This window comes from Salvelinus namaycush, chromosome 27, assembly GCF_016432855.1.
Source record: "Salvelinus namaycush isolate Seneca chromosome 27, SaNama_1.0, whole genome shotgun sequence".
NCBI lineage: Eukaryota > Metazoa > Chordata > Actinopteri > Salmoniformes > Salmonidae > Salvelinus > Salvelinus namaycush.
The window spans coordinates 29,324,281-29,342,235 of record NC_052333.1 but is presented as its reverse complement, the minus strand read 5'-3'; the positions used below and the strand labels follow the sequence as shown (position 1 = coordinate 29,342,235).

At 45.1% G+C, this 17,955-nt stretch overlaps 1 protein-coding gene across 1 annotated transcript in view; it reads right to left on the bottom strand.

Moving 5' to 3' along the window:
- The window catches only part of LOC120022219 (semaphorin-6D-like), a 109,980-nt gene that overhangs the window by 15,120 nt on the left and 76,905 nt on the right, over window positions 1-17,955 (bottom strand). Inside the window, exons 4-16 of the mRNA XM_038966098.1 lie at window positions 15,280-15,494; window positions 13,523-13,637; window positions 13,253-13,310; window positions 12,600-12,656; window positions 12,305-12,406; window positions 10,493-10,583; window positions 10,036-10,158; window positions 8,071-8,159; window positions 5,734-5,951; window positions 3,323-3,454; window positions 2,998-3,153; window positions 815-988; window positions 44-184 (exon numbers count right to left, since the gene is read on the bottom strand). Of these exons, the coding sequence (XP_038822026.1) occupies window positions 44-184; window positions 815-988; window positions 2,998-3,153; window positions 3,323-3,454; window positions 5,734-5,951; window positions 8,071-8,159; window positions 10,036-10,158; window positions 10,493-10,583; window positions 12,305-12,406; window positions 12,600-12,656; window positions 13,253-13,310; window positions 13,523-13,637; window positions 15,280-15,409 (1,586 nt within the window). The 5' untranslated portion in view covers window positions 15,410-15,494. The remainder of the gene's footprint in view (window positions 1-43; window positions 185-814; window positions 989-2,997; window positions 3,154-3,322; window positions 3,455-5,733; window positions 5,952-8,070; window positions 8,160-10,035; window positions 10,159-10,492; window positions 10,584-12,304; window positions 12,407-12,599; window positions 12,657-13,252; window positions 13,311-13,522; window positions 13,638-15,279; window positions 15,495-17,955) is intronic.

Below are 17,955 nucleotides of genomic sequence, written 5' to 3'. Positions count from 1 at the left end.
CTTTGCATTCTTACACAATCATTTCTGCTTTGTTGTAACTCACTTTTTACAGGCGCCGTGCTCCGTGCAGCGGCTGAGTGGTACTCTGATGACACAGCTGGTGAAGGCCACGAACAAGGCATGATGCTCCTTATCCAGCTCCATTCCCAGAATCCTCCTGTCATCCTGCCCCTGAACGTTACACCTGTGGCAAAATATGGTCACATGACACGTGATAACCCTTACAGCACAACCATACTAATGGATTAGAGTTACACCACAGATACGTGAAACACAGTACAATTCATCAGTCACAGATAGAAATGGGAGCCCGGGAGGCTAAAGGCTAGGCTATCTCTGTAATACATGTTCATTTAGTAAGTTTATATACCATTTGAACACCTAATATAGTGTGGAAAGTACAATTACTCTGCCTGTGAACTACCTTAGTTAATATTTTGATCATTTGGTAGGGGTAATACCATAATAATGTGGGTTACAGCTTCAAAGGAATACTCCACTCAAAAACTTTTTGGGGTATTTGTTTCATTAGTCCACTGTTAGTATAGTCCCAAAATGTTTTGCATGTCAGAAATCAAGTTTTCAAAAAATAGGACTTATCGTTTTGCATCCTATTACGCTTTTTGCGTCATTATGATGACGTGGTCAGTATTTATACCGTATTCCTTTAAATCAGGTATAGACTAATTCATTTGGAGACGTTCCCGGCTGAAATTAGACACTGGTGCTTATATAACAGTCCGGTTTTCATTCCATTACCGACTTGCTTTTACCACACCTGTTATAGACTGACTTATAGAGGTTCTGTACTGACTTAGAGGGGTTATAGACATCAATGTCCTCCAAGAGTTGGGAGCCAAAGGAGGCGTTAGGATGAGTGCTGGACAACACCTTCAGGACCCTGCCATCCTCTGAGCCCAGGAAGACCACAGTGCGGTCCTTAGACGGCCCGGCAGAGGTGTCCACCGCAATCTGAGTCAGCTTGTACCTGGAGAAGGGAAAAACACAGTTTGCGCTGATTGTACGGCCGGAACTGGTAACTAGTCAGCCATAATGTGTCAGTCATTCAGAACAAGTGCACCGCCATGACTGGCATGGAGATACGGGTCAACATAGGGTTATAATTGTATTTTATTTTATTTATTTAACTTGGCAAGTCAGTTAAGAACAAATTCTTATTTACAATGACGGCCTACGCTGGGCCAATTGTGCGCCGCTCTATGGGACTCCCAGTCCCGGCCGGTTGTGATAGAGGCTGGAATCGACCCAGGGCGTCTGTAGTGACGCCTCTAGCACTGAGAAGCAGTGCTTTAGACCGCTGGGCCACTCGGGAGACTTTCAGTTGGATATGGTTTTTCAACCCTTTGTGCTTTCCTGATTTTAACCCGCGTGATTCTGTAATTTTCTGTGCACCAAAAGATGGAGTGGAGAGCACACTCAAATGGGGTAGACAGAAGTGCTAGACTGCAGCTGCTTTGGGCTACTTTCTGGGGGAGATTTGGCACTTTCCCGAATGGCTGTCAAGGAAGGTTTTGTAAATGAACCATGATTGCTTCCAGAATGTGCAGGTTCTTATCTTTGTGTGTTTGCACGTGCATGTCTAACGCCAGTCATCTCAACTGGCTGCTAAAGACTGCATAGCCACTGTATGTCATTTTCAGTTTATTAACATCAACTATGATATAAAATATGTTATTTCCTCGGGTTCATGAATGCAACACACTCGATGAGAATATCCTATGATTTAAACCCCATTTTATCTCCAATATTTCCATGACTTCACTAGGACTTCGAGACATTTCACCAGGATGTTTTGTCTCTAGATTTGGGAGCAGCGTGAGATAACACGTTCCCTATGCACCCCTGACTTTTGTTGTCATTTACCAGAGTATCACATCAGCTTCCTGCAGTGAGAAGCAGCAAGGGGTACGACAGGCAGACTCAAACAGCTCATATCACCTCTGCACCGCCAGTAAATGTCAAACTTTGTGGATGAAGCCAAAGTCTCCGGTCAAATACAGTAGCAGTAGCTAGGCTGAGGCAATTTCTGGGTTTTGTTTCTGAGCGAGAACATCAGTTATCTGGTTTGAGTAAAGTGTCATTCATTGACTAATTAGATTTACTGTACATGGTTGGACTAAAATACTGATATGATATGTTTAATTTGATCAAATGTTATATTACATTGCATTATGTAGGCGGTGACCCGTTCCTGTAGGTTCATGCTCTACAACATTCGCAGAGTACGACCCTGCCTCACACAGGAAGCGGCGCAGGTCCTAATCCAGGCACTTGTCATCTCCCGTCTGGACTACTGCAACTCGCTGTTGGCTGGGCTCCCTGCCTGTGCCATTAAACCCCTACAACTCATCCAGAACGCCGCAGCCCGTCTGGTGTTCAACCTTCCCAAGTTCTCTCACGTCACCCCGCTCCTCCGCTCTCTCCACTGGCTTCCAGTTGAAGCTCGCATCCGCTACAAGACCATGGTGCTTGCCTACGGAGCTGTGAGGGGAACGGCACCTCCGTACCTTCAGGCTCTGATCAGGCCCTACACCCAAACAAGGGCACTGCGTTCATCCACCTCTGGCCTGCTCGCCTCCCTACCTCTGAGGAAGTACAGCTCCCGCTCAGCCCAGTCAAAACTGTTCGCTGCTCTGGCACCCCAATGGTGGAACAAACTCCCCCACGACGCCAGGTCAGCGGAGTCAATCACCACCTTCCGGAAACAACTGAAGCACCACCTCTTTAAGGAATACCTAGGATAGGATAAAGCAATCCTTCTAACCCCCCCCCCCCTTAAAAGAGTTAGATGCACTATTGTAAAGTGGTTGTTCCACTGGATATCATAAGGTGAATGCACCAACTTGTAAGTCGCTCTGGATAAGAGCGTCTGCTAAATGACTTAAATGTAAATGTAAATTATTGTATATTTGTCTATGTTGCCATTTGTCCACACAAAGAGAAATCGTTATATTGTTTGGTACTGCCCTACAGTACCTGCTGGTGGTGCGGGTGAAGCAGGGCCGGTCGTTGACGGAGGGGACCGCCTCGTCCATCAGCGGGTAAGACTTGATGAAGGTCAGCGTGTCGTCGGGAAAGTTGATGGATGACTTGTAGGCCGAGGCCGGGCCATCACCGGCACAGGAACCAGGCCTAAAGTAGAGAATAGAGAAATTACATTTGGCAAGTCTTATTTAAACAAAACATGGGTGTGTACTGTGCTAGCTGGACCCAGATCTGTTGGTGCTGTATAGCCAACTCATAGGTTTGTTGTCATGCCTGGTCATATGTATTCTAGTGCCCCTTCAGGACAGTCTCATACCTGGGCTTAGGCACCTGTTCCTCCGGTACTGGGGTCCAGGCTGAGTCACTGGTCTTCTGCTCCTTAAACTTCCCATTGAAGGCCTTCTCTATGTCGTCCATGTAGAAGGCACACACTGCCGAGCCAGGGATACTGAGGAGGGAGATCGGCGCAAAGAGCTTGTTAAAAAAAAAGAGCCTCGTGGGATTGAGCTGTCGAAAAGGTTTGTTGAAACATGGTTGGCTGGTCAAACAAGGTGAAAAAAAAGTAACATGATTTGTATCTGGTGAGTACAGCTCTGTGTATAATTAAAAATCAATATCAAGACGTTTCTGTGGTAAAACTAAAAATGTTCCTGTGCTGCGAGGAAGGAGGTCCAGCGTGAGTGAATATCACGCCGTTTTTCCAGTTTTAGTGGTGTTGCATATTCTTGCAGTGTAATACCCATTTCAGATAGAAGATGTGGTATATTACCTGTAAAATATACTGTATAAGGCAATGTTTATATGACCCCCTTTCAAACAGCCCCTTATTTATTACTTTCTTGCATGCATCTCTCTTTTATACATAGTGGGTAACTGGCAAATTGTGAAGGGTGGGGTGGTGTAGTTAAACCATGTGGGTAGGGCTGGGCTATACATTAAATTCCAAATGCCTGTATCGCAAGAATCTAGGTTCTTTTGTTTTTATGAGCGTTTGGTCTTTGGTCTCGCTCCTTCTGTGCTGTGTGCACCATCCCACTCGCACAGACACCAAGCCCCTGCCACTTACAGTACAACAACAAAAGACAAAGTAATTTCTTCCTCTCTGACAGCAAGCAGTTTCAACTCGCTATTTGCATTTGAGGTTTGGTCCAACAGAATCGGTCATATGGACACCAAAACTATTAGACATTATTTTACTGTAATAGACAAGAAGTGAACCTTTATTTTAGAGATTTTTTTCTCCCCAAATTTGTGATTTCCAATTGCGATCCAATCTCCCCAAAGGGCTCGGGAGAGGCAAAGTTCGAGTCACACGTCCTCCGAAACATGACTCGCCAAGCCACGCTGCTTCTTAACACCTGCTCGCTTAACCCGGAAGCCTGCAGCACCAATGTGTCGGAGGAAACACTGTTCAACTGATCGACTGAAGTCAGCTTGCAGACACGATGAGCCAAGGAACGCGCCCCTGCCAAACCCTCGCTGGGCCAAATGTGCGCCGCCATATGGGACTCCCGGTCACGGCCTGGGATTGAACCCCAGGCTGTAGTGACGCCTCAACACTGCGCCACTCAAGGAGAACTTAACCTTTTTAACGATACCCTTTTTAGGTCTCAGCTCCCAACATGTGAAACATAGCAGACCCTACTAAAACGAGAGTATCAATGAACATGATTGTGGAAAATGTATGCCCCGTTTGTCGTGCGCGGCATAGCAGCATTTTAGCCACATACTGTTATGTGCTAGCTTTCTAGTCTGTGTTTTATAAATGTGCAATGAGCATAAAGAGACACGTTTATATAAGGAATTGGAAACTGGTTCTCATTCTGTGAAATAAGCATCTTCTTATCCAGGTAGGCCACTTGATTTCAATCTTAAGAAAGTGACGAGGCTACGTCGTTCAATCAGTTGGACAGGAGGGTGCATTCATAACAGTTCAATTGTTATACCTTTTTAGCAAGCAAATAGATCCAAGTTGGCTAGACTTGAAATGTTAAGATTAGCTGGCTACTCACTAGCATGTGGGCTGTTGCTTGAGAGATTGTGTTTGAGACCTGTGTTCATTTTCTAGAACGCCTGCTCCAAGAAGGTTGTCACTATTAGTGGATGTGCATATTTCTGGTAAGATTTGTAACAAAAAAAGGTATTTTCATAGACTACTTGAAAGCCAGATCAGTGATTATTGCAAAAAAAAGCAGGTTAAACTATTTTGAGAAAATAATTCAATTATTAGTGGGTCTTATGCTTGTGGAAGGCTTTTATTTAGCTTAGGTATACTTTCATAAGCCCGGAATTCATTAGATTATTCCTGACTGTTTGAAATGCTGTGTATTGACCTTTTAATTGTGCAAGCTTATTTAGAGAAAACATTTTATATATTGTGAATCGCCAATAAGTTTGAAAAAAAGATACATCATTATTTTTAGGCAATTCTTTTTTGTCCATTTCGCCCAGCCCTACATGGGGTGTTTAATAAAGCAGAGAACAATTCACACAGACCCGATACCTGTATTTTGGTTAATTGACTTGATCTTTAGGTGGGTTTTAATTGTCCATGTTTTTTTACCCCCCATCCCGTTCAGATATACAAAAAGCAGGTGAAAAGGAGCATGCATGGTAAAATAGTAGCTATTCTGTCTGTATCAGAAATGTATGGATATTGGCTTTGATGGACTAGTGCCCAGTCATTTAACATTCATTCACCACTACTTTCTTGACCGCTAGGCTAACCTGTTAGCTTGCGTAGTGAACACTCCCACCACTGCGGGGCGCTGGTTGATCTGCAGCACGTTGGTGAGTGACTGCAGCACATCGAAGTAGAAGAAGGAGTCGCCGGGCACCGAGCAGTTGAGCCGCGCCTTCAGGAAGGAGGTCCAGTAGCGCTCCAGCACCCGAGGAGAGCCGCCGTTGTCGTTCTTACACACCCGCGCCACACGAGAGAACACCACCTTGGAGCAGAACCAGAAAATAATAAAATATCACAGAATAGTGCTTTATTATCCTTGGCACTCTTCTCCTGTGGCTGACCCCCCCCCCCCCCCCCCCCCCCCCTGTGCTGCTTCAAGCCTCTCAAGTCGCGTGTCTCAGGGGGTCAGCCACAGTTCTAGCTGTCTGGGGTTAACAAGTGCCTTGCTTAAGGGCACACCGGTAGTACTTGAGAGATTCTGTCACCAGCCGTTACCATTTCATTTTCAAACTTGCCCTCACCTGGGATTTCAACCAGCAACCCGCTGGTTACACCAGACTAACCCACAAATGGATGTTATATTTCCCATTCATGATAGCTCAGTGGATCCGGTCCAAAAGGCTGCAGACCTGTCATTATAGTTCATCTCCTATGTCTGACCATAATGGTGCCTTTATCTTCTCACAATAAATCGATCACCAACTAGTCCTGATACATCTGATAAGAGAACACAGTACATCCATTCTCATGTCTTGCTCTAATGGACAGAGCTGAAGAACACAGTTCATACTGTACAGTCGTGGCCAAAAGTTTTGAGAATGACACAAATATTAATTTCCACAAAGTGTGCTGCTTCAGTGTCTTTAGCTATTTTTTGTCAGATGTTACTAAGGAATACTGAAGTATAATTACAAGCATTTCATAAGTGTCAAAGTATTTTATTGACAATTACATGAAGTTGATGCAAAGAGTCAATATTTGCAGTGTTGACCCTTCTTTTTCAAGACATCTGCAATCTGCCCTGGCATGCTGTCAATTAACTTCTGGGCCACATCCTGACTGATGGCACCCCATTCTTGCATAATCCATGCTTGGAGTTTGTGGGTTTTTGTTTGTCCACCCGCCTCTTGAGGATTGACCATAAGTTCTCAATTGGATTAAGGTTTGGGGAGTTTCCTGGCCATGGACCCAAAATATCAATGTTTTGTTCCCCGAGCAACTTAGTTATCACTTTTGCCTTATGGGAAGGTGCTCCATCATGCTGGAAAAGGCATTGTTCGTCACCAAACTGTTCCTGGATGGTTGGGAGAAGTTGCTCTCGGAGGATGTGTTGGTACCATTCTATATTCATGGCTGTGTCCTTAGGCAAAATTGTGAGTGAGCCTACTCCCTTGGTTGAGAAGCAACCCCACACATGAATGGTCTCAGGATGCTTTACTGTTGGCATGACACAGGACTGATGGTAGCGCTCATCTTGTCTTCTCCGGACAAGCTTTTTTCCGGATGCCCCAAACAATCAGAGAAAATGACTTTACCCCAGTCCTCAGCAGTCCAATCGATGTACCTTTTGCAGAATATCAGTCTGTCCCTGATGTTTTTCCTGGAGAGAAGTGGCTTCTTTGCTGCCCTTCTTGACACCAGGCCATCCTCCAAAAGTCTTCGCCTCACTGTGCATGCAGATGCACTCACACCTGCCTGATGCCATTCCTGAGCAAGCTCTGTACTGGTGGTGCCCCGATCCCGCAGCTGAATCAACTTTAGGAGACGGTCCTGGCGCTTGCTGGACTTTCTTGGGCACCCTGAAGCCTTCTTCACAACAATTGAACCGCTCTCCTTGAAGTTCTTGATGATCCGATAAATGGTGGATTTAGGTGCAATCTTACTGCCAGCAATATCCTTGCCTGTGAAGCCCTTTTTGTGCAAAGCAATGATGACGGCACGTGTTTCCTTGCGGTAATCATGGCTGACAGAGGAAGAACAATCAATCCAAGCACCACCCTCCCTTTGAAGCTTCCAGTCTGTTATTCAAACTCAATCAGCATGACAGAGTGATCTCCAGCCTTGTCCTCCTCAACACTCACACCTGTGTTAACGAGAGAATCACTGACATGATGTCAGCTGGTCCTTTGTGGAGGGCTGAAATGCAGTGGAAATGTTTTTTGGTGATTCAGTTCATTTGCATCCAAAGAGGATCCAAAGAGGGACTTTGCAATTAATTGCAATTCATCTGATCACTCTTCATAACATTCTGGAGTATATGCAAATTGCCATCATACAAACTGAGGCAGCAGACTTTGTGAAAATTCACATTTGTGTCATTCTCAGAACTTTTGGCCATGACTGTACATACATTTGTGGTTCTATCACGGACACCCTTTTACCTTGCCCAGGGTGGTGTACTCCACTGCAATCTCACTGAGGAAGAAGTAGACATAATTCCCATACTCGATCGCATGGTGGAAATGGGGCTCTGGGGAGGGAAGCAGACACAACAAGAGGGGAGAAGTGAGAGGTGAGATCGAATGAAAGTCATTATGGGGAGTCATCATTTTCTGGGGAGTATCTGTATCTACTGGAGATGGAGTCCCTGTTGTTCAGGCATTTGCGCCAACCCTGTACTAACACCTGATTCAACTAATTACATTTACATTTAAGTCATTTAGCAGACGCTCTTATCCAGAGCGACTTACAATTACATACATTCATACTTTTTTTTTGTACTGGCCCCCAGTGGGAATCGAACCCACAACCCTGGCGTTGCAAGCGCCATGCTCTACCAACTGAGCCACACGGGGCTAATTACATACCCAACCATCACCTTTGTCTCAAGACGTCTTAAGAAACACTCAATGCCATCTCGAGACATGTTATGGGTATCAAGATATGTCTCAAGACACTAATGTAAAAGATTTAGTCTTTATATAGTCTTTATTTTGGAATGTTTAACATTTCAAATTCATGGAACATTCTACTGACAGTTGATATAAGACTCAAATGGTAGTCTGTCAAACGTGGAAGATTTACATACTGTTCTTTTCAACTTGAGCAAAGCAAGCAAAGCATTTTAATATGTAATGTACGTTAGCTAAAATAATATTTAGTCAATATGAAGAAATATGTTAGACATCTTGTTTTGGCACTACCAAATGTGATATTGTGCAGACTCTGGTTAGCTAGCTAACAACTGTCATTAGCTAGCAAGTATAGTTAAAAAAACGATGGTTAAATCTCTAAATGCATGCATGATTCTTTTTTTCAGTTGCCCATGGAGTCCATGGGGGATCATAAAGAGAGGACAGGATGATGTCAAATGTCTCAACCTCGATGATCGTTCAGCCATCACCACCGATCATCTTAAGATGTCTCAAGACAAAGTTGACCTACTCTCATTAACAGGGCGACTAATTCTGGTCTTTCCTGTGCAGTTTTATTAAATAGAAAATACATATAAATGTTACATTAAATATATCCCCCAAATAAATTTATAAATGGCTTGTGCATTTATGGATTTTTCTTGTTTTATTTTATTGATCAGCCCTGCCAACCTCACGTGCTGCAGAGTAGACTGGACTTATGCTGACCTTTACGCATGGTTAGGCTGACGAGGTAAGTTATGACTGATGCTTGCATCTGCTTTCTTGTTTTCACATGTGCTTTGGTAGTTATTGTGCAATGAACATGACCTATTCCTCTTTTGTCAGGATACGAGGATGGAAGACATGTCAGCAACTCAACTAAATCAAGGTAAGCTGTCTGGTGTCATACAGTAAGGCCTCGTGGACGGAAGAGCTTTCGGCTTCAGGTGAGCTATTCATAAATAAGGTACAAGAAAATAGCAGGGTACCTAATGATACCTAATTACATGTTATTTTCTTACAGATTAAGGAAGAGCAGCTGTGAGATCTGAGATCCCCAAACAAGAGATGACTATCTGGCTGTAAAGACTTGAAGATAGGAGTTGTTTGGATCTCTATACCACCTTCACCTACAGTTACTTTGTTGCTTCTGAAATTGTTATTTTTGGTCAATAAATCTTGATTACTTTGATTTGGTGTCCATCACAATTGGTGCTATGGATGTGCATGAGAGTTGTAGAGTGAGTGATTAGTATTTATAATGAATAAAAAAATGAAAACAACATTATAAAAATGCCTTGGTATTTCCAATACGTGTTTATAGAGACGTGTCCTCGTTTTCTAAGACAGGTCTCAAGACATTGTGATGGCTGGGTATGTAAGGACTTGATGATGCAATTATGAGTTAAAATGGGTGTCCTGGTACTGGGCTGAAAAAATCTACACATCCCCAACCAGGACACTGACAGACACGACATTCATGTGACCGACCTCGGAGCCACTTGGAGTCGTACTTGACGGTCCGCAGGACGGGGCTGTCGTCGCCAAGACTACGGTAGATGACAGCGTCGCTGGCCAGGAAGTCGGTCATGGTGGCAGAGTAGAAATCACCACCTAGAAAATAAAGAGAGTATAGTAAATATAGCAATTAATAAGTAAGATAGTATAAAAAAAGCAAGTCATAGTAAGACAATTCAAATGGTTAAGCTTAATATAAAAGACATGTCCATGTCATATCTATTTACCAATTCATATATGAAACACTTAAATTCATGCTATAAGAATGCTCAGATTTTTATGACTAATCGATTTAGCCATAAAACTAGGCTTCAGTCTTGACCTACCTAAAAGGCCTAACACTTAGGCTTTGGACTACATTTTATCGCTAATGGACTTTGGGCAAAACATTTACATTTCAAACTCTAAATATATAAATTGCGCCACTCACCAGCAAAGAGGCCGAGGTTGGATTGGCCCGACTCGAAGGGACAGCGTGCCTGACCCAACACCTCTTCGCCAACCTGCTCCAGGGTGGTCATCTGTGTGAGCGAGAGGAAACTTAGTTCTCTGTCGCCATTATGGCCTAGGGCCTGGACTGAAACCAGCACTACACAAACCCCTTAAACCCAATACTTCCTCTGCAACATTAGTGGAATTGCTAGCACGGCTGTGGCTGCTCAGCCCCTTGCCGGCACGGCTGTGGCTGCTCAGCCCCTTGCCGGCACGGCTGTGGCTGCTCAGCCCCTTGCCGGCACGGCTGTGGCTGCTCAGCCCCTTGCCGGCACGGCTGTGGCTGCTCAGCCCCTTGCCGGCACGGCTGTGGCTGCTCAGCCCCTTGCCGGCACGGCTGTGGCTGCTCAGCCCCTTGCCGGCACGGCTGTGGCTGCTCAGCCCCTTGCCGGCACGGCTGTGGCTGCTCAGCCCCTTGCCGGCACGGCTGTGGCTGCTCAGCCCCTTGCCGGCACGGCTGTGGCTGCTCAGCCCCTTGCCGGCACGGCTGTGGCTGCTCAGCCCCTTGCCGGCACGGCTGTGGCTGCTCAGCCCCTTGCCGGCACGGCTGTGGCTGCTCAGCCCCTTGCCGGCACGGCTGTGGCTGCTCAGCCCCTTGCCGGCACGGCTGTGGCTGCTCAGCCCCTTGCCGGCACGGCTGTGGCTGCTCAGCCCCTTGCCGGCACGGCTGTGGCTGCTCAGCCCCTTGCCGGCACGGCTGTGGCTGCTCAGCCCCTTGCCGGCACGGCTGTGGCTGCTCAGCCCCTTGCCGGCACGGCTGTGGCTGCTCAGCCCCTTGCCGGCACGGCTGTGGCTGCTCAGCCCCTTGCCGGCACGGCTGTGGCTGCTCAGCCCCTTGCTGGCGCTCATAAATGATCTGGCTGCCTCTCCAGTCCCTCTGGGGACAGTCTCCTATTTGTGGCAAAGCAGGAGCAGGAGTGCACACACACACACACACACACACACACACACACACACACACACACACACACACACACACACACACACACACACACACACACACACACACACACACACACACACACACACACACACACACAGTGCTAGGGAAAACAAAACAACATCTGTCTGATTGGCTTCACCTCACTGCCTTCAATGAGCTGTAATTACGTCTCGTTTCTAATGCTAAATGACAAGACAAGTCATCTTTCTTGGCTTTTCAACAATCTCACTATTTTATGTATGCCAATTGTATTGTATGCAAAAAACACAGGTGAATTCTTACAGCCATATTGTAAAAAGTAGTGAAGAATTAAGCATGGCTCTGACTTTTATTTTAAAAAGTAATGAGTGATGAAAACTAAGTCAGTCTACATTGACATCATTTCGAAGTGCAAACCGACTGCCCGGGTAGCAATTATACCTTGTCAATGCAAGAGGACTGAACACACAAAAGGCTTAGCAAAAAAAGGGAGTGAACGAAGACTCAAATTGTGGCATTGTGATAATGACTAGCTCGTTGTCTCTGCATGCCCGCAAATCAGCAATCACAGCCTTCTAATTGGAGTGACATTAACAAACGTCAATCATGGCTCTCTTGAATCTAAAGGTTTGATGAAAGAAAGAAATGAACAGCACACACCCCCACCTAGACTCACACACACACACACACACACACACACACACACACACACACACACACACACACACACACACACACACACACACACACACACACACACACACACACACACACACACACACACACACACACACACACACACACACACACACACACACACACACACACCTTGTAGTTGCGGCAGGTGGGGTTGAAGGCATTGGTGCCGCAAGCAAACAGGGTCTCATCGTTCCGCGGTACCAGCACTTTGACATAGTTGTAGCACTCATCCTGGAAAAGAAAAACACAGGATACATAGTTAAAGTAGCACTCAGGCATTACTAGGTATCACAACAATTCACAAATACAATTATGGAGCCTTGAAACCATCCAATTATGTTATAGGGTGCACTTATGTTGCTAGGGAGAGTTTCTCTCCTGACCTCAAAGTAGACACACAAGGAACATGGTGATAGATACTCACACTGTTTCTACCCCTCACGGTACACTTGGCCACATCCTTGGACCTCCATGTGAGCTTCTGCAATACATGAAAGGGGTGGGGACTAAATATGACCCCATGCTCTAGAGAAAACCCCACCACACCCAGAGTTCAATGAAAGAGACCGACGCAATCACAGAATGTGCTCGTGTGGCCATAGCCTGTCAGAGGCCTCTCTGTGACCTTTGGGGTCTGCCTGCCGAGAGCGTCGCTTGACTTCGCCGCCCCGTCAACAGCAGGGGATTCTGGGAAGCTGATATGAAAAGGGGCTTCTGGGTATAACTACTGGACCTCTGCCATATTGGGGTTACGCTCGAGGGTTCTCCACTGTGGTCTTTCATGTTAAACAGAGGGGGAGGTAGCTGGGGGAGCAGCCAAGCTGAGGGCCATTGTTTGCAGTCAAGTCCATTAGTGAGGAAAACTCACTAGAAGCCAAGCTGTGGTACTTCTACAAACAAATATTATTGATGTTGCAAATAAATTATGGGTACTTTGTGTTTAGAAGAGAACAAGCAGATCAAAAGTGTGCAGTAATAAACCACATGGCCATGTTATTTCCTGTTTAGTTTTCTATGTTGTATTCCATCTTGCATAGCCATGTGAGGTTTGATTGTCTGTTTGATTACGTAACTTACCAGCTGGGGGACGAAGTCGTCACCAGCTGTGGTCAGGTTTACTGCAAAGACATGGTCCCTGTGGGGTAAAGACTAAGATTTAGTGTCATGGTGTGCTGTTACAGTCTCATAAATAAAGGCAAACCGAGGGTTGGTTTCCCGGATTCTCCATTGAAAATGCTACAGTGTCCGAGAAACAGACCCTAGATTGGTTAGTCTGGTTGTGATGTTTAATTGGTTGCGATTGTTAACATGTGGACCAGAACGGAGGCAGTGGATTGGCTGACTGACCTGGCAGCGATGTAGAGTATGTGATTGATCCTCAGCATCCTCTGGAAGTCCAGGCCTAGTCTGGCTGTGTCGTTGTCCGACACCAGCCCCTGGAACCCTGGGTATAGGTAGGAGTCTACAAAGAGAGAAAATTATAATATAAAGAATAGTTGAATTATCACATACATAAAGACTTGTCCAATTCATGACCCCAACTGTTATGATATTTAAATCTTTAATACTGTAGTATTTGTTGGATTTTCAGTTGCTAGTGGCAATAAACAGATATGGCGTAGATTTGCAGTAGCTAAACTAAACCAGTCACTCTCTGGTCAGACGCTTTCCATTCTAGTCATGTCCTATTCTTAGTGTGGACTGGATCCAGGTTCAGGAGCTCTGCTTGTTTCTAAAGGTCAGACTGGAGGGAAGGTAATGAACAGAAACCTCTGCTAGTCCCCGCTCTCGCCATTTGTGTCCAGTCCTGAGTCTTGTTCATTAAGGCACGCAACATAACATTTTTGAAAACATGAGCGCTTCTTATTGGGCAAATCCCCGTTTTTATTGTCTGTTTTCTTCCGAAAAGGTTTCAAACCTTCTGAAGGTTTGATAGATCCATAGTTTATTTGGCTCGGGATGAGTGAGCCAAGATAAAGTGTCTGCTACTCTAGTTCTGGCGCAAGTCATTTTCATAAATGGCAATTATTAAAGCACATACTGTAGCCGTAAGATTAAACTTCTGTCGAAAGGCTTTGTTTGGACAACACAACAGCAAATATGATGACGAGGCAAAAGTGTTCATTAAATGATAAGACTGTTGGCATTTCGTCGATGGCAAAGGCGACGCTAACCCGCAACATGCAGAGTGAGGAGCCGAATATGCTCCAACACTAAACAAAATGCCCTTGAGAAGTCCACTCTCACTCCCAGTTTGTGTAGATAGGTCTGATGCTGTCATTTCCACTGTCCGATATGTCAGGAGATATATCCGTAGTCAAATCGGTTTCAAGGTGTGTTATAGCTACTACATCCGGCAAATAAGAGCTGATCTCAGTCGGAAATTTTCAGCATTTCTCCTCGACTTTGATTTGTGCATATCGGAACCACACTAAACTCCCTCTTGTTCTTTTTGCCCTCTCTTTCCGCGATTTGAAGCTGTTGACCGCGCAAACCGACTCCTTTCTAATGCCACTGTGCCAATGACAGCCCCTCAGCGACACTTTCTCCTTCGCTTCTCTTTATCCACCTTTCTCACACCAATAATGTATGGAACCTGTCCGGCTCATTAACTATCATGTAAACCATACCTCCTGGAGCCGATAGACCCACATATAGTTAGAGAACTGTGGGAAAACTGTGCCCAACACCCACTCAAAATCCAATGATGGCCATTTTCAGTGCACATCTTTGCTTAATCTAATCTTGGGTTTAATTTGCACAAGACCATCCCTCCAAACTCATCTCCCGTGCAGGCCAACTCTACAGCCTGACTTCGGCTCATCAATGTATTAACAAGGTAGCATTAGGGCTCTGAGCCTGCCTTAGGCCACGCAAATAGGGTATCGGTTTCCTTGCGTGCTGCTGGTGACAAATATCACAGCAATCTTCCTCCGCTAACTCTGGGGTAGATTTATACGTCACATCATATTAGTGAACTCTAACTACCAGTCCCGTGCTACTAAATTAATCCCCTTATATCACAGAGGAAAAATATGCAACATGGCACCACTTGGCCTTTTAAATCACTCTAAGCCAATCAGGGGGCTGTTGGGGCTACTCACGCTCCCATCCGACAACGTTGATTGGCTCCAGGTCCTTGGGGAAGGGCGTGGCCATGGCGAACAGTAGACAGGAAGTGAGTGTGAGGGCCGCCAGCAGGAGACGCCTCCTCATCCATTTCGGAGGGACCATCTTGAATGAGGAGAAGGGGGTTGGGTAGCAGCAAAGACGGCTTCAGCAAGTCATGGTGTGGGGCTCCGATCCAAGGGAGCACGGTCTGTGGAGGGAAATATGGACGGAGAAGAAAGGAATTAAGTTCAGTCAGATGAAAAGGGGTCATAGAATACACACTCTGTTTGACTATACACGAAAACCTATTTCATGTCAACCTATTTCATGGACATGTCATGCCAAATCTGTAATTGCTCAACTTAGGACCTTTTCTCAATTGGCTAGTGATCTTCGCAAATTAATCGATTTGATTTAAAGAACATTTATTCAGGAGCCGATGTCTATTAATTGAATGATACAATTTCAGGACAAGAGGCATTTTCTGCTTGCATTATCTAAACAAAAAGCTACAGTTATGATTCATCATAGCCTAATGGCATCTAATGACAACACAAATCTGCGAGCATAACAACATTTATTCTTCATTACAATTTTTGAAAGCAATGCACAAAAATAAAATCACACTGGACAATTGATTCACGTGATTGTCTCCATGTTCTGGTCTATCAACTCATGACACCGGCAGCAGTCCAGAATGCGTAAAACTAAACGTTAAACACTAATAAATAAAAAATTATCCAAGGTCAGACTGACACCAGACAGTTTTGGTCAGAAATATTAATGACCGACTTCAAGCTGTCTGCTTTCGTCAAAACAATATCAATGAGGAACGAACGGTTCGAGCTGGAACCCAGATGGTCTTAACGGCAGCCAACGTCAACATCTGCCTCTTTAGAGTACTAACATACAGCGCTAACACACACAGCCAGAGCGATGACAAGAGGGAGCTTCTGGCGGGAAAGGTCATTCTGTCTGAGACACGATACACGTCAGTCCAATGGACCATAGAGACGTGACGATCTACATTCTGAACGAGTCAATTGATAGTTTCATTGAAGTTGTTTGACTCATTTTTATAATGTTCCACATTAGCTCACAGGAAACGTTTCATATTGTAACGGCTGCATCAAGTTGATAAACCAAGTGGATTACACAGAGCAAGATCTAGATTCACTACAATATCATACATTACTAGGTTAACATTCTAAAATCCTGACCCTCTGACTCTTTCGTGAGGAATGCTGTGAGGAATGTTGCTAGCAAGGGGACATACATCCTTAAGCTAGGCATGTCTCCACTGACTCGCTAGAGCAGGTTTTCCAAAACTCGGTCCTCAGGAACCCAAGGGGGGCATGTTTAGTGTTTTTGCCCAAGCACTACACAGCTGATTAAAAAAATGATCAAGCTTAGCTGTGTAACCAAAACGTGCACCCCTTGGGGTCTTGAGGACTGAGTTTGGGAAACGCTACGCTAGAGACAGGATGTTAGCTTGCCGCGCTAACTAACTGCCCTCCAAAAGTCAACAAACAGGAGCTCTCGCCATCAATATCAATTAGCCTACGCCATCCTAGTTTAGATTTCGTGCAGGTGCTGTGCTTAGCCGCGAGGTCAGCCAGTCATGGCCCCCCCTCCGCTATAAATTATAAGGATTAGCATTAGCGTCTAGTCGTGTTTACGTTGTGGCTCGCAGTAGCCTCTGCTCTAAAGGATTACACCCACTCAGACACGCACAACCTACTTCTCCTCTACAGTCAGACTGAAGATACATGAATGAGGCAACCTGTGTTGTCATTCAATCGATGTTTGGAGGAAGTAACATGGGAAAGTCTGAGGTAATTTTTGTGATCACACAAAGAGGGGAAGAGTTCAAAACTTCCCCCACTGACTAGCACAATCAGCACGACACATGAAAACGGGTAATGTTGTAACTGCACAGTCTGGAAAGTTTGTTTCCAGAAAGTTTGTTTCCAGAACAATATAATAGAACAAATGAAATAATGTTGTATATTTTTTTCTGGGCAAACCAAGGTCATATTGTATGACTGAGCTAAGGCCCAGCTGCTTTCAGTCCACCTTCAGCTTACCTCACTAGTGAGTAGAGGAGCTAAAAGTGAGAACAAACATTCCCATCTTCTCCAATAGAGTGGTTGTTACAGCGCTGCTAAGAGCTCCCAGCTGGGAGACAAACGACCCCGGAGACAAAAACTCACTCTAGCTCTTTAACTTGTTCTCTATTGTGGTGGCGCCTGCCTGGGTTGTGGTAGTCACAACCGTGGGGGACATTTCCTGTCAAGAGGCAAAAGATCAAAAGTACTGTATGAAACTGCAACAGGAGACGACTGAAGCCATCTTGGATTGATTTAAGAGGTTTGCTTCCGTTTGCTATGCTAAGTGTTGTAAATGTATAAAGACCAGTCACCAGACATGGAAGAATCTATCAAAAGTTTAGGTTTTGGTCCCATATTCTTAGCACGCAATGACTACATCAACCTTGTGACTCTACAGAGTCGTTGGATCCATTTGCCGTTCGTTTTGGGTTGTTTTCTCAATAGTAACTGGCATCCAACGAGTCTGCAGAGTCACAAGCTTGATGTAGAATATGGGACCAAACACTCAACTTTTGATTACTTTAACACACTAAGTTAATTTGTCCAAATACTTATGAC